The 22,528-nt window shown below is 53.7% G+C and overlaps 9 protein-coding genes across 9 annotated transcripts; 1 reads left to right on the top strand and 8 right to left on the bottom strand.

Moving 5' to 3' along the window:
• Positions 1–249: 249 nt before the first annotated feature.
• Positions 250–1,515, bottom strand: MYCGRDRAFT_108195 (uncharacterized protein; the record flags this gene model as incomplete). Its single annotated transcript, XM_003855024.1, has 1 exon — positions 250–1,515. The coding sequence occupies one exon, from the start codon at positions 1,513–1,515 to the stop codon at positions 250–252; it is 1,266 nt and encodes a 421-aa protein (XP_003855072.1).
• Positions 1,516–5,106: 3,591 nt separating this feature from the next.
• MYCGRDRAFT_36277 (uncharacterized protein) lies at positions 5,107–5,553 on the bottom strand (the record flags this gene model as incomplete). Its single annotated transcript, XM_003855023.1, has 1 exon — positions 5,107–5,553. A coding segment is annotated over one exon (447 nt), but the record flags the coding sequence as incomplete, so codon positions are not given.
• Positions 5,554–6,239: 686 nt separating this feature from the next.
• On the bottom strand, positions 6,240–6,920 carry MYCGRDRAFT_90973 (uncharacterized protein; the record flags this gene model as incomplete). Its single annotated transcript, XM_003855022.1, has 1 exon — positions 6,240–6,920. The coding sequence occupies one exon, from the start codon at positions 6,918–6,920 to the stop codon at positions 6,240–6,242; it is 681 nt and encodes a 226-aa protein (XP_003855070.1).
• A 1,983-nt stretch (positions 6,921–8,903) lies between these two features.
• Positions 8,904–13,427, top strand: MYCGRDRAFT_84756 (uncharacterized protein; the record flags this gene model as incomplete). The annotated part of the gene is made up of 8 exons (XM_003855370.1): positions 8,904–8,914; positions 11,489–11,564; positions 11,751–11,790; positions 11,844–12,096; positions 12,151–12,606; positions 12,660–12,911; positions 12,964–13,044; positions 13,160–13,427. The coding sequence occupies 8 exons, from the start codon at positions 8,904–8,906 to the stop codon at positions 13,425–13,427; spliced, it is 1,437 nt and encodes a 478-aa protein (XP_003855418.1).
• MYCGRDRAFT_84757 (uncharacterized protein) lies at positions 9,719–10,654 on the bottom strand (the record flags this gene model as incomplete). Its single annotated transcript, XM_003855021.1, has 1 exon — positions 9,719–10,654. One exon carries the CDS (start codon positions 10,652–10,654, stop codon positions 9,719–9,721), a length of 936 nt encoding a protein of 311 aa, XP_003855069.1.
• A 68-nt stretch (positions 13,428–13,495) lies between the features above and the next one.
• MYCGRDRAFT_68741 (uncharacterized protein) lies at positions 13,496–15,610 on the bottom strand (the record flags this gene model as incomplete). The annotated part of the gene is made up of 1 exon (XM_003855020.1): positions 13,496–15,610. One exon carries the CDS (start codon positions 15,500–15,502, stop codon positions 13,496–13,498), a length of 2,007 nt encoding a protein of 668 aa, XP_003855068.1.
• A 314-nt stretch (positions 15,611–15,924) lies between these two features.
• MYCGRDRAFT_90968 (uncharacterized protein) lies at positions 15,925–17,035 on the bottom strand (the record flags this gene model as incomplete). The annotated part of the gene is made up of 4 exons (XM_003855019.1): positions 15,925–16,113; positions 16,179–16,231; positions 16,299–16,795; positions 16,857–17,035. The coding sequence occupies 4 exons, from the start codon at positions 17,033–17,035 to the stop codon at positions 15,925–15,927; spliced, it is 918 nt and encodes a 305-aa protein (XP_003855067.1).
• Positions 17,036–17,419: 384 nt separating this feature from the next.
• On the bottom strand, positions 17,420–18,904 carry MYCGRDRAFT_90967 (uncharacterized protein; the record flags this gene model as incomplete). The annotated part of the gene is made up of 1 exon (XM_003855018.1): positions 17,420–18,904. The coding sequence occupies one exon, from the start codon at positions 18,902–18,904 to the stop codon at positions 17,420–17,422; it is 1,485 nt and encodes a 494-aa protein (XP_003855066.1).
• A 1,859-nt stretch (positions 18,905–20,763) lies between these two features.
• On the bottom strand, positions 20,764–22,022 carry MYCGRDRAFT_14838 (beta-Ig-H3/fasciclin cell adhesion; the record flags this gene model as incomplete). The annotated part of the gene is made up of 3 exons (XM_003855017.1): positions 20,764–20,998; positions 21,060–21,520; positions 21,570–22,022. Coding segments are annotated over 3 exons (1,149 nt in total), but the record flags the coding sequence as incomplete, so codon positions are not given.
• Positions 22,023–22,528: the final 506 nt, after the last annotated feature.

Genomic DNA, 22,528 nt, shown 5'->3' with positions numbered 1-22,528 from the left:
CCTCTGCAGAAACAAACGCAATCACTTCTGCTCGATCTTCCATTTCCCGAAAGTTTTCCGTACAATGCAGTAGTTCGTGTTAAAAACTTTTCAATGAAGTAGAGCTCAAGCAGCCACACTATGACTATCTACCAGGTCCGTATCCGAGTGGCAGTTTTGCGTCGTGTGCATCGCATCGTCAATCAGCTCCCCTTTCATTCGTTCTCTCTTCTACTCATGTCTCATCCGTGAAGTCATCGCTCGTTATTGCTAACCCTTGTTCTTCTTGCGCTTCTTGCCCGCCGGCTTCTCGCCTTCCTCCACCTGCTCGACGTCTGTCTTGCGCTTCTCGGGCTTGTCCTTGGGCGCCGCGTGTTTCTCATGCTTGACATCCGCCTTCCTGTCCGCAGTCTTCTCCTTGTGCTTCACCTTGTCGGCATCGGCACTCTTGAGTATGTCATCAACTTCGGGAGCCACTTTCTTCGACTTCTTTCTCTTCGGCTTCTCCACAGTAAGCTCCGTCTTGATGGGCTCATGGACCTTCTCCTCTGCCATTGCAGCAAACGAGTCGCCGCTCTCCCTCTTCCGCTTCTTTTCCGTCTTCAGCTTGCTCTTCTTCTTCTCAGCAGCCTTCTCTGCTTTGGCCTTGATGCGTGCTTCCACCAAGTGGGAGACATCCTCGAACTCGACTGCGGGCTGTAACTTGCTCTTGATGCGTGCTTCAACCAGATGGGAGAAATCCTCGAACTTGACTGCGGGCTGTGGGTTGCTTGTCACTTCCGGCGCAGGCTTGTGAGCCGCTTGCCCGTCGGTGTTGTCCTCCGGTTGTGGTTCCTTCGTGTTCTTTTTTGCTAGTTCGGCCTTCTTCCAAGATTGTCTACGGTCCGATCGCGACAACTTGTTGCCATCCGTGGCTGGTGTGGGCGGAAGCGCATCGGTGTTGAGCTGCTCGAACGTCCTCTTCGCCTTGCCCTTGGGCAGAGCGGTCGTGGAAGTCTTGGTGTCCGGCTTGGCCTTCGTTGGAGAACTCACGACCTCCTCTTCCTCACTCTCATCATCACTCTCCACCGTTGCAGCCTTTCCCGCACCTTCGCTGTTTGCGCTTCCTGGTGCATACGCAATCGCAACGTCCCTGGCCGTCTGCGCGGTGTCAAGCATGCTCATGAATTGCCCGTGCGCCTTTCCCGCTTCTCTTCCCTCGCTCGGCTCCGCAGCGGTAATGCTTGTCAACTCGGAGAAAACCTGGCAGAATATCGTCGTGGCCGACTGCCATGCCTCGACGATGTTCTCCATGTACTGCTCGTGGCTCGGCACATCTTCCGTAGCAATTTTGACGTGCACTTGCTGCACTAAATCACGGGCTTTTGCGAGATTGTCGCGCTGGGCGTCGACGTTTGCAGCTCCATTGCGAAGAGCGTCAAAGAGTGGCTGGGAGGCGGCGTAGGCGGCGGTGGTTTCGCGGTCGATTTTCTGTGAGGGTGCGTGGGCGGCCGTGATATCGCGAGCGATCTTCTGACGCTTCTTGTCGCGCGCCATGGTGTAGGTTGAAAGTGGGAGGAAGATGTGGAAAAGAAGATAAAACGCGGATCGTAAAGTTTGAGCTGGGGAAGACGTGTTTTCGCGGCTCAATTTCTACCGAGGCACGTCACCAGCACACAAAGTGGTGGGATAACAATTCACTTGCGAATTCATTGAGCCGAATGGAAGGCCCTATATACCTCCGTGCTTCCACTCAAACTGCACCATCCAAGCTAACCAAGCGATACCTGTACGGTGAAAGTTGCGCGGAAGATTGGAGGCATGTGCATCAGAACCGTTGCTATTACGATCTTGTCGGCAATGTGTCTCTACGCTGTCGTGTGAAATACGCCGCACGAGGTAGGCCTGCTTAGTTTGGTTGGCGTACACTTCGATTGAGCCCATTGGAGATGCTATAATCTCAAGCATGGTATGTCAATCGCAATTGTCCGCAGTGACACAAAGCACTCACGCCCACGTGGGACGTCTCTCAAAAACCAGAACTTTTCGGCACACAGGATCGCTCGGATCGAGAGATTTTCCTTGCTCACACCGCACCAATTCCCCAAACTTGAAAGCTTCACCACTTCACATCGGGATGCTTGGCCTCGAAGACCGTCGCCATGACACCGCCACCTTGTTGGCCATGCTTGACCAAAGCGGTCTCCGGGCGATAGATCTTGGGCTCGCCGACGTTCTTCGATTTGAGGAAGCCTCCAGTGATCTCGTCGAGGAACTGCGGTTTCTTGTTAGCAATTCGACATCCATGTTGAAATGGACACTCTCATCACATACCGAGTCGAAGTGATCACTGTACTTGACACGGCACTTCATGCTGGTCTCGACGTGGCCCACCAGCTTCGCTACTCTGTCGAAGCGCTTCAAGCAGAGAGGGCATCGATAGCAAGTCATGGTGTGAGCAAGTCTGATGTGAGCTTCGATGTCGCTTGCGGCTGAGTACTTGCCAGTTCCATCTGCGCAGCTCGGAAAAGGGCAAAAGTAGGCGTTGAGTAGTTCGCTCCAGAATTGTTGCACGTTGTATTCTTTGCTGGTGATGTTCCAGAACTGAGTTCTGAACATGTTTGGCTGCTCGACCTGGTTTGCGTCATTGCTACTCTTAGTGGCCACAAGGTAGCCGCCCCAGTCGCCAGGGTTGACGATTTGCTTTTCTTTCGGCGTTGGGAACAGCGAGCTGGCTGTCTTGCCGCTGTTCCATGCCATCGGGCGAGGCTTCTCACTTGCTGCCACGGTCGTCGCTTCGGACGACACTACACTCCCACCCTGGCTGATGGACTCTGCAGGAGTGACGGTACGGTCGATGAGCGGATTGGTGGGTTGGGGAGTTCGAGGCGTCTTGAGGATGCCTTTCTTCGCGCCGATAGGAGGCGCTCTCTCGCTGATCGACATCGATCTCATTGATGCTGTTGCAGTCGAAAGAGATTGTGGCATGCGTGGCCAGGACTCTTGCGCGGGCTGTGGTGACTTTGTGCTCGACCCGGTAGATGACTCTGGGTCCATGGCCTTGTATCCGCTCAGTTGAGCTTCGTTCTGATCATCAAGCAGAGACACGCCACCATTGTCTTGGTCCAAGGTCTCTTCGCCATCTGTAATTGCGCCAGGATTCAGATTGTGCTCGTGTCCGTGGTTCGCGTACTCCAATGAAGACAGAGCTCCCTCAAGTAATTGTTTGACAATGTACTTGTGGTTTATGCGATTGAGAAACTCGTGGGCTCGAATATTTGCGCATTGGTTTCGCTCGAGATGATCGATGAAATAGGTGGCTTTAATGAATGTCGCCGGGCATCCCGGGCAGCGAATATCTTGGTTCGCCGGATGTGACTGGTGTGCTGATTAATTGATGCCATCGGAGGTCAGAAACTGACAGCTTACCTGGGTACGATGCCTCTTTCTGCCACCAAAGCTCTTGAAGTCCTCGCCACAGAATTCGCAGGTTCTAAGCAGTTGTTAGCTGTCGTTCAGGCATGAGGTACAGATGCAGCATCGGCCGAGGGCATGATTCAAGAGTCAATCTGTCTGGGGCAGAGCTGTAGTGCTCTCGCGCCTTGAACTCACATGTGCTTGAGGTCGTCGTCCACTTTCTTCCTCCCTTCGAGATAGGGAGCCATGTTATCCACTTTGTGAGCCAGCTGACTGTCCCAGTCCTCGCAATCCAGCCGGCATTTCGAACAGTAGAAGTGGTCAGGCTCCCGCTTCTTGTGGTAGTGCATGTCCTCCCAGGTATCGAACCGATGTTGACACCACTCCACAGTGCATGCAATCGGCTTGTCCTGAAAAGCGATGCGCTCGGCCTTGCGACTAGGTACGTCGGTTGTTGCTTGAGACATGGCGAGTGTTGTAGACCGGCGTCTTAGTATGTGTATCGAATAGCGTGTGGTGAAGGTGGCTGATGGTCGTGGTGTAGGATGATGTTCGAGAGTGCAGTGGAAGGTGCGCGGTGTGATGAAGGACGCAGCTGCCTCCACGAAGTTTGTCACATGTGAGAAGGGTCGCGAGTGTCAGCTGGAAATCGTTCAGTAAGTTTGCCCCAATGCACCTTCAACTGTGCCACACACAAAGGATGAAAGTGAGAGTCGTGAGGGCGGAAAGAGGCATATGCAGTAGGAAGGAGCTTAGCGGCGGTCCGTCGATGGTTTCCACATGCTCAACAACAACAAAGGCCAAACTCAACGCCAACCTTCCTTACCAGGTAATTCTGATGAAGGAGACTTACCTCTGATATGTTGGCTTTCAGAAAAGTGCGCTTTTACAGTGCCACGTCCGCGACTGGCCAATTTGCGAGCGAGACTTGGATGCAAATTGTGACCCGCGTGAAGCGAGCGAGTCCCGGGCTCGGTGGTGGCGAGACTGATCCGCGGAGACCGTGCAGTGTGGCAGGTGGTGGGAGGAGAGGGCTAGGAGCTCGAAAACTAGGAGAATCGACGTCGTTCGTGTCTGCAAGACTCGGTGTTACCGGAGTGACCCTACCTGTGGCGACATCGATGCGAGGCTTCGATGATCTGTGACAGCAGCCCACAGTGTGTCTTCGCGGGGACTTGGTCCGTGGAGAAGCTGCCGTATATGAGCGTTGCTTGAGCTCGCGCTGTGAGCCGAGGCGGTCCAATCACTCGATTCAATCAGCTGCTGTCAGTGCATCATTACTCCGAGCGCAGAGAGAAAGAACGCAACAGCTGAAGCATGGATGTTCGATCAAGCTTCCCAAGAGCTGAGGGTCATGCGGATTACGACAGGTCAGATGATTGCTCGAGGTACGCCTCTTTACCGCATCCGTACGCACATCGGCATTCGATTCTGGCTAGACGTCAGCACATAAATGGCCTACGAGCGCGCCACTATGTTCACTTACATTCTAAACAAATGTGACATCCGTATTGTGAGGCACAGTCTAGTATGGTTCGAATAAGGTACACAACGGGCAACTCGGCCATGTCAAATGGAAAAAGAACCGTGTGGCACCAACACTCAATACCTGCGCAAGCTGCCGAATACAGATTGGCAGACTCAACGGGGAATAAGCTAGAAACGAGTATACGGGAGCCTGGGATCGCACAAGTCAGCATTCATCATCGCCAGTCCTTCGAATGTCCCGACTCACCACTTTCCACGCAGAGTGATCTTGACCCAATCACCCTTATCGTCCGTCTCCTTCTCCACCTTCGTCGAGAACGAGATGGCACTCATGATACCGTCGCCAAACTTCTCGTTCAAAACAGCCTTGTACGCGTATCCGTAGTTCTGCACAATCTCATACAACCGATACATCAACGGCTCCCTGGGAGGCATCTCCATCGAGCGACCACGGTCGGGAAGAGAGGTGATCTCTGTGGCCCGTAGTGCATCTTCTGGGATATCGAGAATCTGGCAGAGCTTCGTAACATCCTCGTCTGTTGCGTTGGATTGACCGTAGAAGAGGGCTGCGACTGCTACTTCCTCACGTCCGAGCTCTTTTCCGATCGTCTCGAAGGAGAGGTTCTTGGCTTTCTTTTGGGCGAAGAGGATCGAGCTGTGGGCGGGGAGTTTGGGAGCGAGGTCAGCCTGTGATTCTGTGTGTTAGTACAGCTGGCTCTCGTTTGTTGGTGACTGAATTCAGACTCACTGTCAGAGCTGCGACTGGGAAGCCGCTTGAGGTTCCTGTTGGAAGAGCCATGTCTGCGTTCTCTAGGTCAAGTAGTCAAGGAATTCGATCGAGGTGGTATAGAGAATAAGGCTATGAGGCTGCCTGGCAAGGTTGAGCAATAAGATAGACGGCCAATGGTCCTCGAGCAGGCATTACACGGTACTTATAGCTGCCCGCATGTAAAGAGAGGGGCTCCGACGGAGCTTGCACGCAGACCGCCCGCCATACATCCGCGGAGACTGCATAACTTCAAAAGAAGGAGATCTTCTTGGCGAGAGCGGATCGTTGCATTCAAGGTCCGTCAATGCGTGGCTAGGATGTTTGAAGGAGTCGAAGTGAAGTGAAGCTTCTCCGCTATAGACTGGTCTTGGCAGCTTCTCGTTGGGTGCAGATAGCGCCGCGCGCCGATAGCACGATAAGAAAGTGAATGGAGCTTTGCCATCGTCATATCCAGGTCTTGCACCTTCATGACGGCGGAGCGGGGAGAGCTGTCATTCTTTTGTTTGATTTTGAATACGATAAGGCATTGCTCTGATCCGTGCTAACTGAGATTCCGCACGCGAAGGAGAGCTCTTTCGGCTGAAAGCCTGTTCAATTAAGAATTTTTCTAGATTGTTTCTGGCATGCCCATGAACAACTTTGCTACATCCTGCCTGTACCACTGCGCGACTCGGCGAGCCTCCTGCTCATCATAGCGGCGCATTCGTTGCCAAGTCCAGCACCAGAGCTCAGCCAGTCGATTGAGCTCTTGCAGCATTGATGCTCGTGACCCAAGGACGAACAGAGCTGTACCATTGCCGTCCAAGCAGAACCGAATCCTCACGCATCCATGGGGATGGAAGAGCGATCGCATCTGCCGCATATGGTCCCAGTCGATGCTTGCGGGTCCGCTCTGACCTTTCAAGGAGGCAAGACTGATGGTAACATCGCGAATGTCCCTGGCCTGCTCACGGCCAACGTGATCTGCCCATTCCTCCAGACGCCTGACTATTCGATCTTTATGCTTGCTCTTTAAGTATTCAGTCTGGAAGTAAAACTTGTTCAAGGAGTAGTACAGTCGTAGCGATTCCCGTCGTATCGTCTTGGACACGAGTGGCAGGCCAGTGATTGCGAGAGGCTCGGGTGGATATATGCATTCACGGTTGACGTGTATAAGACCGAATGCACTGTCGAACCAGCTTTGCTCAAGTTCGACGGCTTCTCGTGTGTTGTCGTCGCCCTCCGTGAGGACAAGCTCGTAAATGCGATTTTTTATTTCTCCTGGGAGTCCAAGGAGAGAGGCCTCCATGATTTTTTGACGACTTGTGAATGTCCTGAAAGATCCTTGATCCAGCCTGGCTCGAGTCCGTTGTCACGTTGGCTGTGCATTCGGTAGCTCTTACCAAGGAAGAAGAAAAGTCGGAAGCCATAAATGCCGCGGCGCGATGGCTGAACCATGAATGGCATGACCCTGAAAGGTACCAGCAATCGTACCTACATGTTGCCTGTCGGGTCAGCGGGACCGAAGGACTCTGCGACTGAACCCTTTCCCCATGTGACAAGTATCGATGGACAGCTGTTCCTGAGTCGGGAGAACGAAGCACGGGATGACATTGTTGAGTTGGCAGTCAGGTCATCCGGATTCTCGATTCTGGATTTGGATGGCAAGCTCGGCGAATTTCGGCAATCTCGCGCCGTCCTGCTCTTCGAAGTACACAGTTCCATCTTGACATCACCAACACAGGAGTGACAGGACTCGACAACAACAAAGTACCTTGGAACTATCATCCGTCACGAGGGTACCTCTGAAACTGCTGCCATGTCCAACCCTTGCGCTGTCTGCTCGGTTGCACCGTGCAAAGTAACATGATCTATTGAGGACCGGAATCTAGGATGGACCACACCGACGGCAGGAAGATTCGCAAGGTGTCGAGAGCTTGTGACCAGTGCAAGACCAAGAAGATCAAGTGTTCTGGTACGAAGCCATGCAATAACTGCGGGTCCAGAAGAGCAAGATGCTCATACGATTCATTGTATCTCAGAGGCCGACCACCTACTCCACCATTGTCGTTTTCACCGAATGCCATTCACGATGGACAGAGTTACGGCACTCGCGATTACGGCAGCGTCGGTTCTGCACCAGCAGCGAATGTTATTAATGCGGATGCCGTCCCTGAAGTATTGTCCAGGAGTTCTCCAGAGCTGGAACCAGCTGTTATGCATGGTCAATTTGTCGATCCTACGTCTGGCCTTTCGTTTCTCCGTCGGGCCCAGCGCCGTTTTTCGCAGAACAACCGCCAGCGTCCAAACGCTGACTCGGTTACACAGGATGCGGAACAGCAACCGACGATGGTGGCGGGCGACCAGCCACTGTTGGGCGACGCTTCGCAATTTCAGCTTCCGAGCCACGATTTTGCCGTTGAGCTCCTTGATCTTTACTTCGATGTTTGCGTCGCCACTTACCGCATCCTCCATCGACCCGCTGTAGACGAATGGCTTCGTACAATGGAAGACAACACACAAAGACAAAGACCGCTCCACACCAATCTTGGACGGACCAAGACTGCAATCATGCTCGGCGTTTTCGCTGTCGCCACATTCCATCACCAGAAGTATAGGGGGAATGCCACCAATGAGGACGCTTTGCTCCAAAGTGATGGCCTGATGAAAGAGGCTGTCGCCTTGACAGATGCTGAATTAGGGATGCCTTCACTTGAGTCCGTACAGGCTCGTCTGGTGCAAGTATTCTATCTTTTCATGACATGCCGAATGAATCGTGCGTGGTACATCTTTGGAAACTGCCTGCAGATTATAGCAGCACTCGGCATGCACAGATTGGGCAAGAAGTGGCGTGTAGGAGGATCTCGTGGCGACTACATTCAAGTCGAGTGCGGCAAGCGGACTTTCTGGACAGCTTACATCCTCGACAAACACCTTGGAGTTCTTCTTGGACGTCCGCCACACTTCCACGACGAAGACATCGTGCTTGACTATCCGGAGCGTGTCAACGACGAAGATATGACTGCTGATGGGCCTCGAAGTGACAGTTCCGAGGATTGTCATATCGATGCGTTTGTCTGCAATGCGAAGCTCGCCCGACTAGTTGGACGAATCTCGCGAGAACTGTACTCCACCAAACCGGTCTCTGAGATGGAACGGCTAAGGTCAGTCGCACGATTGCATCGCGATCTGGAAACCTGGCATGCGAGCTTGCCGCCCTTCCTCAGTGCGGTGAAGCCCTCGAGCTTGATCAGGAGTTTCCGAAGGCAGTCAATCGCTCTCAGGATAGCCTATGGACATGCAGTAATGCATCTGAACCGACCCTCATTGCTCAAACCTGATCTGAACAGTCGAGAAACGACTCATTCGTCTGGCCTACACGACAGCGTCGATCGATGCGTTCTGGCCGCGCGAGACGTTTTGAAGGTCGTGGACGGCATTGCGAATGACAGTGCTCTATTCCATGCCTTCTGGTGGACTCACTACGTAACGTTTTGCGCACTCTCCGTGGTCTACGTATGGGAAATACAGCAGTTCCGACCTGCCGATACAGCCAGCATGGTGGACCAAGATGAGCTGTCTAATTTGGCTGAACAGTGTCAGAAATACCTGTCGGAGGCCACGGTGACGAACTCTCCCGGCAGAAAGTACAGTATAATTCTGGAGGAGTTGCGGACCGAGGCCAGGCAGCGGAAGGCTCATCTCGATCATGTTCCTGGCCAGCGAGCGGGTCAAAACGGGCCGATCTCTACGCAAGATACCATGCACAACGAGTCTGGGTTGTTGCCCAATGACATGTTAAATGTGGGCTCGGATGAGCTCTACAGCTGCAACATGTTGGACAATTGGCGAGCAACGGACTGGCTTGATCTCGATTCTTCGGTAACAAACTCCCGAGCACTGACATGCTATCCTCAGCTGACAAGCTGTGCAGGCATTTGGTCCCTTTGACTACAACCTCTCCGACGAGGACTGGGCACCGGACGTCTGAAAGTGAATACTAGGGGAAAAGACAACGAGGTACAGTCGTGAGCATACAATAATCTATCTTTGACGCAGCCGCCATGGTTCTAACTCCGTTCCCATAACAGATGCTGATTCTTGATCTTAGTTCAATCCACCCGCGCCAATCTTGAACAGATTCGCCGATTGGACAGCGGCGTGGACCTCCTTATCCGCCCCCTCCTGAAGCGGGAGTAGTGGGCTGCGCACGGTGGTATGTGTAAGAATTCCTCTTGCGACCAATGCGTGCTTGAGCGCTACTGTGCCCTCCATGTGCGATCCGCGGTGGTACACACTCTTGGTCAACGGCAAAAGCTGGTCGTGGATCTCGCGTGCTCGCTTGTAGTCCTGAGCCTTGCCCGCCGCAATCATTTCGATCAGCGGCTCTGGTGCAATGTTGCCGTACCCGACGAGGAAGCCATCAACATCGAACGCCGTGTGAAGGAGGTATTCGTCGTGGCAAGTCAAGATCTGAAGACCAGGGCGCTCTTTGCGGATGACTGGGATTTCAGTGTCCCAACGACGCATGTTCCTGACACCGTTCTTCATGGCGAATACACCGGGTTGTGCGGAGATGTCGAGCATGGTCTGAAGGTTGTAGGTGGCGTGGGTGTTGTCCGGGTACTGGAACAGGATCAAAGGCAATTGGCTGACCTCAAAAACCCGCTTGTATCGATCCTGCGGCGCACCGGGCTGGTAGCCGAACCGTAGCCAACCGTGGGAAGGATACAACAGCCCGGCTTTGGCTCCAGCTTCTTTGGCGCGCTTGGCCTCAAGAGCTGCAACTTCGGTACCTTCGCCTGTGATCCCGGCAATTATTGGGATGCGGTCATCAACGGACTTAACGAAGGCGCGGATGACGGCGAGTTGCTCGTCTTGTGTGAGGAATGTTCCCTCACCGGCGTGGCCGAGAACGACTAGACCCTTGACTCCGGCAATGCTGCCGAGCCATGAACCGAGACGCTGAATGGCGTCGTAGTCGACCTCGCCTGACTCGGTGAAGGGGGTCACGGGAGCGGGTGTGAGTCCTCGAAGATCCATGGCTATGTTGATGTCTGTGCTTTGATTGTGTTGGATTGGTTCGCTGAGGAAGATCGGAGTATGGTGGTCGTTGATGTGAGTGAAAGGGTTCGATGTTTGATACTGATTCAACAACAGCGAAGGACCGCCTCCTTTGTACTCGGTCCTTCGTGGTCACATTCATCTTCGAACATCAATCCCTCGCCCGTCATTACCAGCTTCTCTTTCCACGGGCCTTTCCATCCGGTTCTCTAGCTTCGGAAATCTAGAATCCGCTACGGAAAACAGCTGAGGATTTTCGGATAAAGAACCACGATCTCCACTTGGGGCCGGAAACCGCGGATTCTTACGGAAACTCGTACGGTAACTCCACATGCGTTCATGGCGGAGAATGCAATAGTCCACGTGCGGGAAAAGATGGGGTCCCCAGACTTCAGTCCCCGCATGCACTGCTCCACCTGATGGGTATAGACGGGTTCGCATGCGCCGAGAGTCGTCCGATGAAGAAGAGATATGCCGTTGCGTCAGTTCATCGAGTTCACCGGACTCGTGATCCCGTGATGTAGGTATTTGCTCGTCTCGGAGCCATACGAGGTGTCTTGTGGTGCTCCTCTCATTCACTCCTGCTCTCGCTTCCATATTGGTGCTGTTCGAAGGATTTAGAGCAGATCGCTATTAATATGCCACAATGTCTCCCATCGTCGTCTCAACGATTTTCCTCTTTACGTTGTCGGACCAGAATTTCTGATCCTATTCTTGCAACATGGCGCGATCACTCTCCCCTTCGCCTGTACGGTCACACGATGACCTCGAGAAGACCACCGTTGCCCACGAGGAGAACCTCAACACCTACAGTGGCATCCTGAGCCCAGAGGATGCCGAATTCCTGGCCTCCTTTCCCGATGAGAAGAGGAAGAAGATCCTTCGCAAGGTTGGTCTCATCGACCTTCTATCACGAGGACAACGCTGACTTCAATGCACCCGTAGGTCGATGTAAGAATACTTGCCTCTTCTTGAATTGGGCATTGAACTCACAGCGTTTCAGTGGAGACTTGTCCCAATGCTTCTTGTGCCCTATTTGATGTAACCATACTCCCATGTCAACGTCTGTCCACAGCTAACGAGTCTCAGATCATTCATCGACCGAGCCAACATCGGTATGTCCAGAACTTCGAGCTGCGCGAACGACAGTCGTCTAAATACTATTCAGGCAATGCAAAAATCGAAGGACTTGAGAACAGCTTGAACATGACGGGACACCAGTACAACATCGCTCTGGCAGTCTTCTTCGTTCCATACACGTTGGCGGAAATCCCTAGCAACATCATCCTCAATCGATTCAAACGGCCTTCGACATTCATGGGAATCATAGTTTCCATCTGGGGCCTCGTCATGACTTGCACCGGCTTTGTCCAAGGCTTCAGTGGGCTATGCATCACGAGAGTGCTGCTGGGTCTCTTCGAGTAAGTCGATGCCTGCGTCCTACGGAATCTATGTCGTTACTTACACCCGCCCAGAGCCGGCTTCTTCCCAGGGGCCATTCTCATCATCTCAAGGTGGTACCTCCCGCATGAAAGCCAAACCCGCATCGCTGTATTCTTCACCGCAAGTGCATTTGCGGGAGCGCTCTCTGGGCTCCTCGCATACGGCATTGTCAGAATGGACGGTGTCGGTGGATACGAGGGCTGGCGATGGATCTTCATCCTTGAAGGCATCGCATCCGTTGTCGCTGGTCTCGCCTGTTTCCCGCTACTCATCGATACCCCTGCTCTCTCCCAACGCTGGCTCGATCCTGAGGAAATTCGCTACCTCGAAGTCCGGCAGGTCGCTCGCCAGGCTCGACAGACTGAGGACAACGGCAAGAAGTTTGACTTTCGCGTTTTTAAGAGCGTGTTGCTCGACTGGAAGATCTACTGCCTCATCCTCGCATTCTGGTCAAATGTTACGCCGAATTATGGCCTCGAGTTCACCATGTAAGTACAATGCCTTATTGAATGTAATCTCAGGTTGACTGACCACTTGTCAGGCCTCAAATCATGAAGAACATGGGATACACTTCCGCCAATGCACAACTGCTCACCATTCCAGCCTATACCGTGGGTGCGATATCTGCGTACGGCTTCGCGGTGCTGTCAGACAGGTTTAGATGGCGCATGCCCTTCATCGTCGGACCGCAGGCTGCGGTTGCGGTAGCATATGCCGTTCTCGCCTCGAAAGCGGAGAACATCAAAGGAAACATTCCGCTCTGCTATTTCGCAGTGTGCTTAGCTTGTTTCGGGTGAGTCTTGCTTCTACCAACGCTGCAAAGGTGTCCTTGACTGACAATGGAGACTTTCTCCTATCGGCGCCGGCGTTCAGGCTTGGAATTTGGGCAATCTCGCAGGTCCCACGAAGAGAGCCATGGGTATTGGGTGAGTCAATGAGGGATAGCAAGCCCTGGAGAAGACTGTCTCTCGAGCGACGCTCGGTCGCAGTTTGTCCTGATGGCTATGGGCTCGTTGGCTGGCGCTGGCTGACATGCAACAGGTACATGACCTGCATAGGAAACATGGGCGGCATCACCGGCAGCTTCATATTCATTCAGGGTGAAGCGCCCAAGTATCAGACAGGCTTCGGCGCCTCGATGGGGTTCGCCTCGGCGGGTATCATTGCATGCCTGGTGATGGAGTACGGGCTGTGGAGCATCAACAAGAAGAACGCGAAGTTTACAGAGGATGAGGTTCGTGCGAAGTACTCGGATGATGAGCTGGATCGGATGGGAGATAAGAGTCCATTATTCAAGTATACCTTGTAATTGAACAGCCGTGAACTGTAGCCATGCTGCTTCGTCTATGCCTGTCGTTCGCATCTCTTCGTAAGGCCTCACCCGAGACTCAAATTCCGCACAGCGCTGGTCACTCTCGTGACTGTTTCCTCCAGAAGCGTCAACTCCGCAACAGCGCTGTCGCTCTTCTCCGCCGCCAGTTGCCCACCCTCCATCTCCTCGACAAATCTCGCCTTGGCGTCTCTCAGCGGCTGCAGAAAACTACCTGCAATATCCGCATCGTTCCACAAGTCCCCAATAGCCAGTGGCTCATGGATATGTTTCGCCTGCAGTAGCAGATATAAGAAGTTGAGACTGGCGAGGTAGAACGAGACATTCGTCTGAAACGTTGTCCACGCGTCTTGTACTGGAGCAGTGACCAAGTCCGCTTGCAGAGACGGGAACAGAAAAGGTGCGAGACTGTCCAGCGCAATAGGTTTCGCAAACACGGACTTCGACCCGTCACTTGCGGCATGGGAGTGTCCCTGCGGGTTTGCCTCCACAGTCTCGCCTTTGACCCATCCAACAGCGGAGACTTTCAGATTCTCGAAAGGGCAGTGCTCGAGAGTGTCTCGGATGAACGAGAGGCGAACATCGTCATCCGGCTGAGATCGCAGGACTGTGCTGGTGAGGTAGTGCGCATGGCCTCTCAAATTCGGGTTTGGGCAGTTAGACGATAATAGAGCTGTAACTTGCAAGTACTCATTGAATCGCTCGTCTGACGCAGGTTCACCGACAGCATTCTGCTCTAGACATACCAGCCCGAGTGCAAGTACTGAATCGATCAGAGCTTCTGGTTCAGTTCCAAGATGACCGGTCCCATTGTCTGCAGATGAAAGACAGTGCTTAAGGATCTCTTGGTGGGTGCTGAAAATCTCCAATGGCGGACCGGAGGAGGGAGATCTGTCGTACAAAATTGTTGAGACGTTGCGAGCGGAGTACAGCAGTAGCGACCCTAGCATGGACAGTGGAATGTCACTCGCTGAATTGGGCGGCTCATCTTCATCTCCCAAAGTTTCTGGCATCTTTTCCACGACAATTGCGGCTTTCAGAAGATCTTCGTTGGAAATGTTGAGATCCTGCGACAAAGTCACGAGCTGCCCGATCGCATCGATCCGCCTTTGCAGACCTTCCTCGTTCGCAAAACGATCCGCAAATGACTCGATACTGCGCTCGGGATGCAGCTTTTCCATTATGCGGCTACACCAGGCCATGCCGGGTACGTTGCCATAGGAGGTGAAGTTGAGCATGTACTCTTCGAGAATATGCGTGATGAAGGACTGGAACAACCTCATTTGCATGTCTTTCTCATCAGCGCTCGAACTCTCGTTTGAGCCTTCTGGGTCAGCGGCAGAGTCGTCTATGGGCTTCAAGCTACCGCCAAGCATGCCGCTGCTTTTCCTGGAGGGTAGTGCAGGCCTTTGCACACCACTCATGGCTCGTACAGTCTTGACAGTCGCCTCCACCATCTCCTCGCGGTGCGTGGAGGTATTTGAGAAGCTTGCAAGTATCGCTTGCAGAGTCGTACTAAGAAATCTGCTCGGGTACTTGGTCTTGATTCTGCGATGAAGGATCTCCAGCATCGATAGCAGCGCCACAAATTGGCTGATGGAAAGTGGCAGTGAAGGTGGGATCTCTACAGCCTGTGTAGTTCCTGGAGCTTTGTTCGAACTTTCTGTCGGTGCAGTCTTGAGCGGATATGTAGACTCATCGGCTTGAATGCCTCCCGCAGTGGCGTCGGACTCGGCATCCTCTTCGTCTCCACTGCTCTGTGCTGCATCATCATACTCAATCAGGCGCAAGCTCTCTGTGACTTTGAGTATCACTTCGCGAGGGTTGCCCAAACGGGCGATGTCCTGGAGGCATGTTTCTGATTCCGGTAGATGAGGCACAAGAAGGTGTACGAGATCCCAACCAATATTAGTCGTGAGCGTTTCGTCTTGCAAGACTTTGTGGAGGATTGGCAAATTCTCGGTCTTCAGGTTGTACTCCACGATGGTCAGGTAAGTGAGATAATCAGAGACCGGCGGCAGGGCCTGAATCAGGGGGCTCTCTTCATCCGCCATGGTCGAAGACGTTTCCGGTATTCAAGCTCGTTCGCGGTGGCTCGAGCGCAGCATGTCGTATTCTGGAACGGACGCGCAAATCTGAGCTTCAATACGTTCTGCGCAGAAGTCTGATGAACTCGAAAGGGTGATGAATGAGCGAGGGAGGACGTCAAGATGTTTGCTCAACGCCGTTTGATCGAACCTGACCCTTGCTTTGCCAACGTTCTGAAGTCTACGCCGGAACGTGTGCTCCTCATTATTCTTGTATAAGGTAAGGGGCCTCCGATCTCAAGCATCGCAGCTCGCTTTTGCTAGATTTACATGTATCGTAGTATGTACAGAGACGATGCGCTGACACACCAGCAGGCCCTCAACGCTCACCCTTGACCCAAAGCAACCAGCTCCCTGCACTGCGCTTCCACAGGACCGCACCCCTTCACTTATTTCACGGGCGCGTTGGGATCGACGGTGCCTTTCGACTTCGCAGTTTCCGGATTGCCATCGCCCTTTGTCGATTTCTCGGATCCAGCTCCAATCTTTGTAGAGTGCTTCGTATCCGTGTTTGACATACCGCCTTGCTTGACGGTGATGTCGCCCTGCGACTTGCCCTTAGGCTTGCTCGCCGAGGTCTGTGATCGAAGAGTTAGCAAGTTCAGCGAATTTGTATCGCACGTTGCGATCGTTGAAGACGTACAGCTGCAATAGCTCCTTCGCCGAGCTTCATCGCCTTGTCGGAAGTGGTCGAATCTGATGCGCACACGTTAGCATTTCGGCCGTTTGAATGATGCCCGCATCAGCCAGAGAGATCGCATACCATCACCCTGCTTCTTCTCAGCTGTCTTGACTTCGTCCTTCTCGGCAATCTTGTCCTTTTGATCTTTCTTCTCGTCGGACTTCTCATCGGACTTGTCGTCGGAGGACTTGTCGTCGGAGGACTTGTCGTCGGAGGACTTGTCGTCGGAGGACTTGTCGTCGGAGGACTTGTCGTCGGAGGACTTGTCGTCGGAGGACTTGTCCTCCTTCTTGTCTTCGGACTTTTCTTCCTTCTCCTCAGACTTCTCCTCCTTCTCCTCAGACTTCTCTTCAGACTTCTCCTCCTTGTCCTCGGAGTTCTCCTCTGACTTCTCACTCTCGTCGCCCTTCTCCTCTGACTTCTCCTCCTCAGCAGGAGCCTCTTCCTCTCCCTCATCGGCCTTTTCAGCGTGATCGTCGCCGTGACCATCGTGGTCTCCGTGGTGTCCAGAGTCGTGCGACTCTTCCGGCCAGAGGTACCATGCCGCTGGTGGAGTAACCACCAAAGCGGTCAAGAGCCTGCCCAATGTCAGTGACGCTGATCGAGGATCAGGATATTTCCAGCATCGCTTGCGCTCACCATGGGAGGTCAGAGGAAGGCTCTCCGTGCCCATGACCACCGCTGCCGCCGCTGCTGTTGAAGCGTTTCGCAACCAGCTGCGTTCGGGCTGGAGCGGCCGCTCGTGCTGTTGCCCGGGTAGTGGTGGATCGCAAAGCAGTCTGGAAGCTCCGCAGAGAGCTCGCGCGTAATATCGGCATGTTGGTCGCGGTCAATGGCTCGGTATGTTTCGTCAATTGTCGTGGGGAAAGATTGAAGCAGCGAAGAGCTTCGTCTAGAGATGGCTGGGCTCAAGTCGGGAATTCCCGGCTGCGTCATTCGGTTGGTCGGTGGTCTCAGCTGTCAGGATAGAAGTGCATTGCACGGAAGGTATTTTTCTTTGCAACCCATGGTGAAGGCATTGAGTGTGAGATGGACAGTGGAAGACGGATGAACTATTCATTGACTCGAGACTCGTGATCCGTGATCATACACTATTCAGACAGGTGAAACGACACTCCTCCACACAAACCCTGTTCTCGAGCTATCGAGCATTTTGACCTCTTGAAGATCATATCACATTTGAACCTCATACAGCCAGCAGATCAAATCCAAGCTCGAGCTCTCCTGCCGGCGTCGCGCTGATCGCCCCTATATACCGGCTCGACCTCACGCATGCGCGATCGTCTCCTACGATTATTGAACTCCGCAGGGTAAAAACCCTCGCCTGGTACTTCCGGAAGCGCGCGACGGTTCTGTGCCGCAAAAGGATTGCTCGGGTAATCGTCTTGGTGGAGAAGCGCCCTTCCTTGACGATGTGATGACGATGCAGGAATCCGAAGAATGCCTGCTGGACTCCTCTCCTCTCGCTCCCGTCCTCGCCTCCTGTCGTCGTTGCGATAAGGCTCCACGAGCGTGTCTTCGTCACGGTATCTCCTTGACGGCCCATTGTGCCGGTACAGCTTGCGACGGCTGGCGTAGTCGCTCATGGAAGGCGATGATGGCGGCGTGATGGAACCTCCGGAAGCTGAGCTCCAATATTGGCGGTAGGAATCTTCAGATGAACGTGGGCTGGAGTCGCGGATGTTATACCTCCCCATGCGGTCGAAGAGATCATCCTTCTCGCGACGAAGCCGGTCCAGTTCGCGGTCACGGTCACGGTCTTCACGCTCGCGGGCTTCATCTCTGCGACGACGTGAGCGGGACCGAGATGCTGAACGATTATCGCGGCGAATCGGTGCAGGCGTGTAAGCACGAGGGTCGAACGGAGCTTCGAGGCGCTGTTCCATTCGCGGAGGATCGTAGGCCGCATTGAAGGGATTGTTGGGATACGCAATAGGAATTTGCGGTGGCGGTGGTGGTTGTGGCCAGTCACTAACTGCGATGGCGCCCTGTGGTACACCGGGAAACGGCCCACTGTCCTGGCCAGGAAGCTCATGCTGGGTTATTCCCGCACCGAGTCCGAATTCTGCGAACGGATCAAGCGTATCCTCCTTCACTTTTCTTTGAACTTTCGTGTTCGATGGCACCGACAGGTCGATGATCTCGTCGGGCTGGAATGTGCTTGGTCTGACGGGAATTCTGCCATCCTTGCCAGCGTGCTTGTCTTGTCTCTTCAAGATCACCATAAGTCTGACGCATGCGGCGACGGGACTCGGTTGGAAGAAGCTGTTCTTGTGAAGCTTTTTGGTATATCTCCGAACACACTCCAGGTCCCACTCGGCATCCTTCTCCTTCTCATTGAGTTGTACTCCCTCGATAAGTCTGGTGATAACTCGACGTTGATCAGTCGTGAGCGTTGCGAATACACTCATTGGGCCCATCTGTTGTACCGCGAAGGCCTTGCGGCTGATCTCGGAAAGTTTGGCATTGCTGAACTTCATCTGCTGTCTACTGACGCGAGACCAGTCCAATCGTCCCTTGGCAAGGTTCGATGTATCAATTGGCTCTAGTATGTAACCCTCGCGGGTGACCTCGAGCGGAGCATCCTTCTTGAGTTTGTCTTTCTTCTTCTTGTGTCCTGACTCATCGATGACCTTGACGATTTCGTTGTCCGGGTATGGCTGCTGATCTTCCCACGGGTAGCCCATGGTGCCGTTCTGTGTTGTGAGGATCAATAGAGGCGAGCGAACAGTTGGAACAGAGGACGTGCAGACGCGATGCAGGAAGTCGCTGGTATATCTACTGCGTGTTAGATGAGGAGGGTCAACGACCGAGTTGACGGAGAGAAGGAGGATGACTACTTGGGCGAGTGGGGTATGCGGTATAGATGTATGGGATCTGTGGTTCATGGTACCTCCAGAGCAAGGCAACCGCTGCGCAATGGTAATCATAGAGGCCGCCCCGATGCATTGAAGCGCAAGCGCGGACGGTTCGAATGTGACCACAAAGCCTCGATGCAGCAGCTTCTTAGCGTTGCTCTGCCTATTGAGGACAAGTCGCGTGCCCAAGGTGTGGAAGACAATGGACCAGCTAACAGGGAAATCGCGAAGATAGCCTAGTATCCGTTGGCTCTGTCTCGCGCTTGGCGGCGGAGCTGATGGAAGTGCCTTGTTCTACCTGAAGCATCCTACTGGCGACATGCGAGCCGCGAACCGCGAAGGCAACAGCATCAACATGGGCGGCGCCCGCATAGCTGCGGCGAGAGCGCCAGTGGTATCCGAGTCGAGAATGATTCCCTTGACATGGCGTTTTGGCTCATGTTGGTCTTGGAGACCATACGCGTAGCAGCATACCGGCTGGTTCTCCTGGAAAGCTGCGAAACATCACCTACACGAGGTGCCTGCGCTGGCCAGCCGGCGTTACCAAGCAAAGCGGGCGGAGCTTCGCCAAATTCCACCGGTGAGGAGCTTCGAAGACAAGGCCTTTTTACGCCCGGTACGAACATCGCCATCGCGAGCTTACGAGGCAACGCCCGTGACCTCTGAGGGCACCCTGGCGAGGCGAGGGTGAGTCAAATGATCTCGTGCCTGACGACAGGAGAAGGGTACATAAGCACCACTGCCGCAACATGTCGGCGATTGATCGCATTGATCTGCACTGCTCTCCGAACCGCTCGATCTGCCACGACAGTGGTCGTTGAAGTCCATTCGATCGGTAGCAACAATGCTTCGCTGCCGTAAATCACGACCTGGAAAGCGACCGACAGGCTGGAGTCTGGCGTAGCGACGCGGAGGAAGCATGCGGGGCTTGGCTTCGCTGGCATATATGCAACGCTCATGCAAGCCATGCATGTTCACGCTTATCAACAGCGGCCCTCACAAAGTCAGCTCGACTCGCGAAAGAAAACGCGCAGTCTCGCCACGCTTCCGAATATCGCTTCGCTGATTTCTTCAATCCGATGGAGCGGCCAGTGGATGCCGGACAACGACGAAGTGCTCACATGGTGTTGACGGTCTCGTCGGAAGCTTCCATGTTCGAAGGAGTGCGTGGGCCACGGGTAGCAGGTGAGCACGGAGTGCAATGGACAAGTCGTTTCCGATGGACAGCGAGCATCAGCATCGTGTCTCTGGCAAGGTGGTCGTCGGAGGTATTTGCAGTGTTTTCAAGAAGCAGGCGTTCTGGACCGAGAGACGTGGTCGCAGCCCTGGAGGGATCTTTGCTTAGTCACAGCGTTAGCGGAATCGCAAAGAATCTGTTCAATTGCGTTGTTTACAACTCGAAGACCACCTGGTCAACAATGAACTGCATGAGGAACTCATCGCGATCCAATCAAGGGAAGGAATGATCATTTTGAATCTCTATATACGCCACTCTCTAGATGTCCACCTCGGGGCATGACATCCACGAACAGGAAAAGATGGAAGCCATCGAGACGCCTGCCCTCTTCTTCACACTGCGTTTACATCCCAGCGGCCAGGATTCCGCCCGCCATCGCGGCAACGCCGGCTACCATCATGCCAGGGCGCGCTCCTGCACCTCCAGTGTATGTCTCGATGGGCGCGCTCCCAGACTGCGTAGGCACAGTCGACGCTGATGTTGGCGTCACCGCTACCAATGACAAGGTCTTCAAGATCTCCGGCGTCGGGATAGTCTGAGCGATTGCTTCCGACGCAAAGGACAATGAGCGTGTGATAGGCAAGTCGTCACTCGGTGTGGCTCCGGGAAAAGCGATTCGATCGGAGGCCGGTGCAGCCGCGTCTAGCGAAGCACGGTCGAATGGAGCAGATGCTGGATTCAACACCCTGCGATCACACTTGTCAGCTCTTCGACAGACATCCTGTTTGACTCAATTCATGTACTCACGAGTCGATAATGTGCGCCACGCCGTTCGATAGAATGACATTGGCAAACAGGACTTTGGCGCCGTTGACGAAGATCTCGCCGTTTGGGAGTACTGAAAACACCAGATCATTGCCCTGCAGCGATGCCACCGAGGCATTGGTAATGGACGGCGAGAAGACGATGTTATCCGGGATGATGTGGTACTCGAGAACCTGGGCGAGAGTTGCCTGGTCCACGCTGTCAACGACAGATCCTATGGCCTGGAATGCCAAGTCGTTCGGCACGAGAAATGTGATGTCCGTGAAAGTGTTCACCGGACCACCATCTTCTTCGAGACCAACGTCAAGGCCGAGATCTGCCGCTTCGAGAGCGCCATTGTAGGCAAGCAGATCAGCGCGCGCTGTGAATAGCTGCAGCGGAGGCGCGAATGACATTGCGGTATCGACGACATGGATCACGATCCCTTCGCCCAGCATGATATCCTGTTCCTCAATCAGCATTTTTCCGGTCTAGGATCGCAGCTCTACTCACTCCCTGGATCACATTCGATACCGTCAGCTCTCCGGAGAGAATGTTGACATTCTCGCCGTTCAACACGAGACCATTGTATTGGCCGCTTGGCGTCTCTGTGAAAGGCTGGAACTCGTTGCGGTAAGAGGTATTGAGCAAGGTCTGAGCAAAGGTCGGGACTTCCGAAAGCAGAGATGATGGATAGTAACCGGCGAAGACATGGTTCACGAGAAGCCCTTCGATGCTGGAGACGTTGCGGTTCACAATGGCCTGTCCCTCTGGAACTTCGGTTGGCACGTTGTCGAACGCCTGATTCGTAGGTGCGATGATCGTGATGTTCGTCGCTTGCGAGAGAGTGTTGGCAAGGCCTGGTACGAGCTGAACAAAGTCGAGCAGGGTGCTCAGGTCTGGTTGCGATTGAAGCAGTGCAACCAGGTCCCCCTGTGCGAAGGCTAGGCTCGCCAAGGCTGAGAGGATGAATGTTCTGAGCATGTTGATGTATTTTGAGCGAGGTAGACTGGAGGTAAGAGTGGCTTATGGATTGGTACTTGATAATGGGTCTGGTTACTACATAAGTTATACTCTTTGGACTCTGCTCATGTGGACTGACGAGGAGCATAGTCGACCCATTCGCCGGCGATTTTTCCCCAGAGGACGTCAGGATCTCAAAGTGCCAAGCTTCCTTCCATTAGGGTTGGTATGCATAACCGGAGGATTGCTTGCTCGAAAGGGAAGTGATCAATCTAACCGGAGCAGAATCCAAGGCAACGGGCATGGCAAAGAACTTGGCGGATCGTGGCGCAGCTTCACTTTGTGCTCCCGAGGATCTCACTCATATCAGCGGCCAAAAACCGCCGCGTGTCATGCATCCAACTTTAGGAGAATGTCAGCGGCGCCTTTCCGACGTCGCGCTTGCGAGCCATGCCACGTCCTCAAGGTGAATACAGCAGATTGCACGAACGAGTCCATCGGAGTCTGAC

Source organism: Zymoseptoria tritici, chromosome 2 (genome assembly GCF_000219625.1).
Source record: "Zymoseptoria tritici IPO323 chromosome 2, whole genome shotgun sequence".
Classification (NCBI taxonomy): domain Eukaryota; kingdom Fungi; phylum Ascomycota; class Dothideomycetes; order Mycosphaerellales; family Mycosphaerellaceae; genus Zymoseptoria; species Zymoseptoria tritici.
This window is presented reverse-complemented; position numbering and strand designations above follow the sequence as displayed.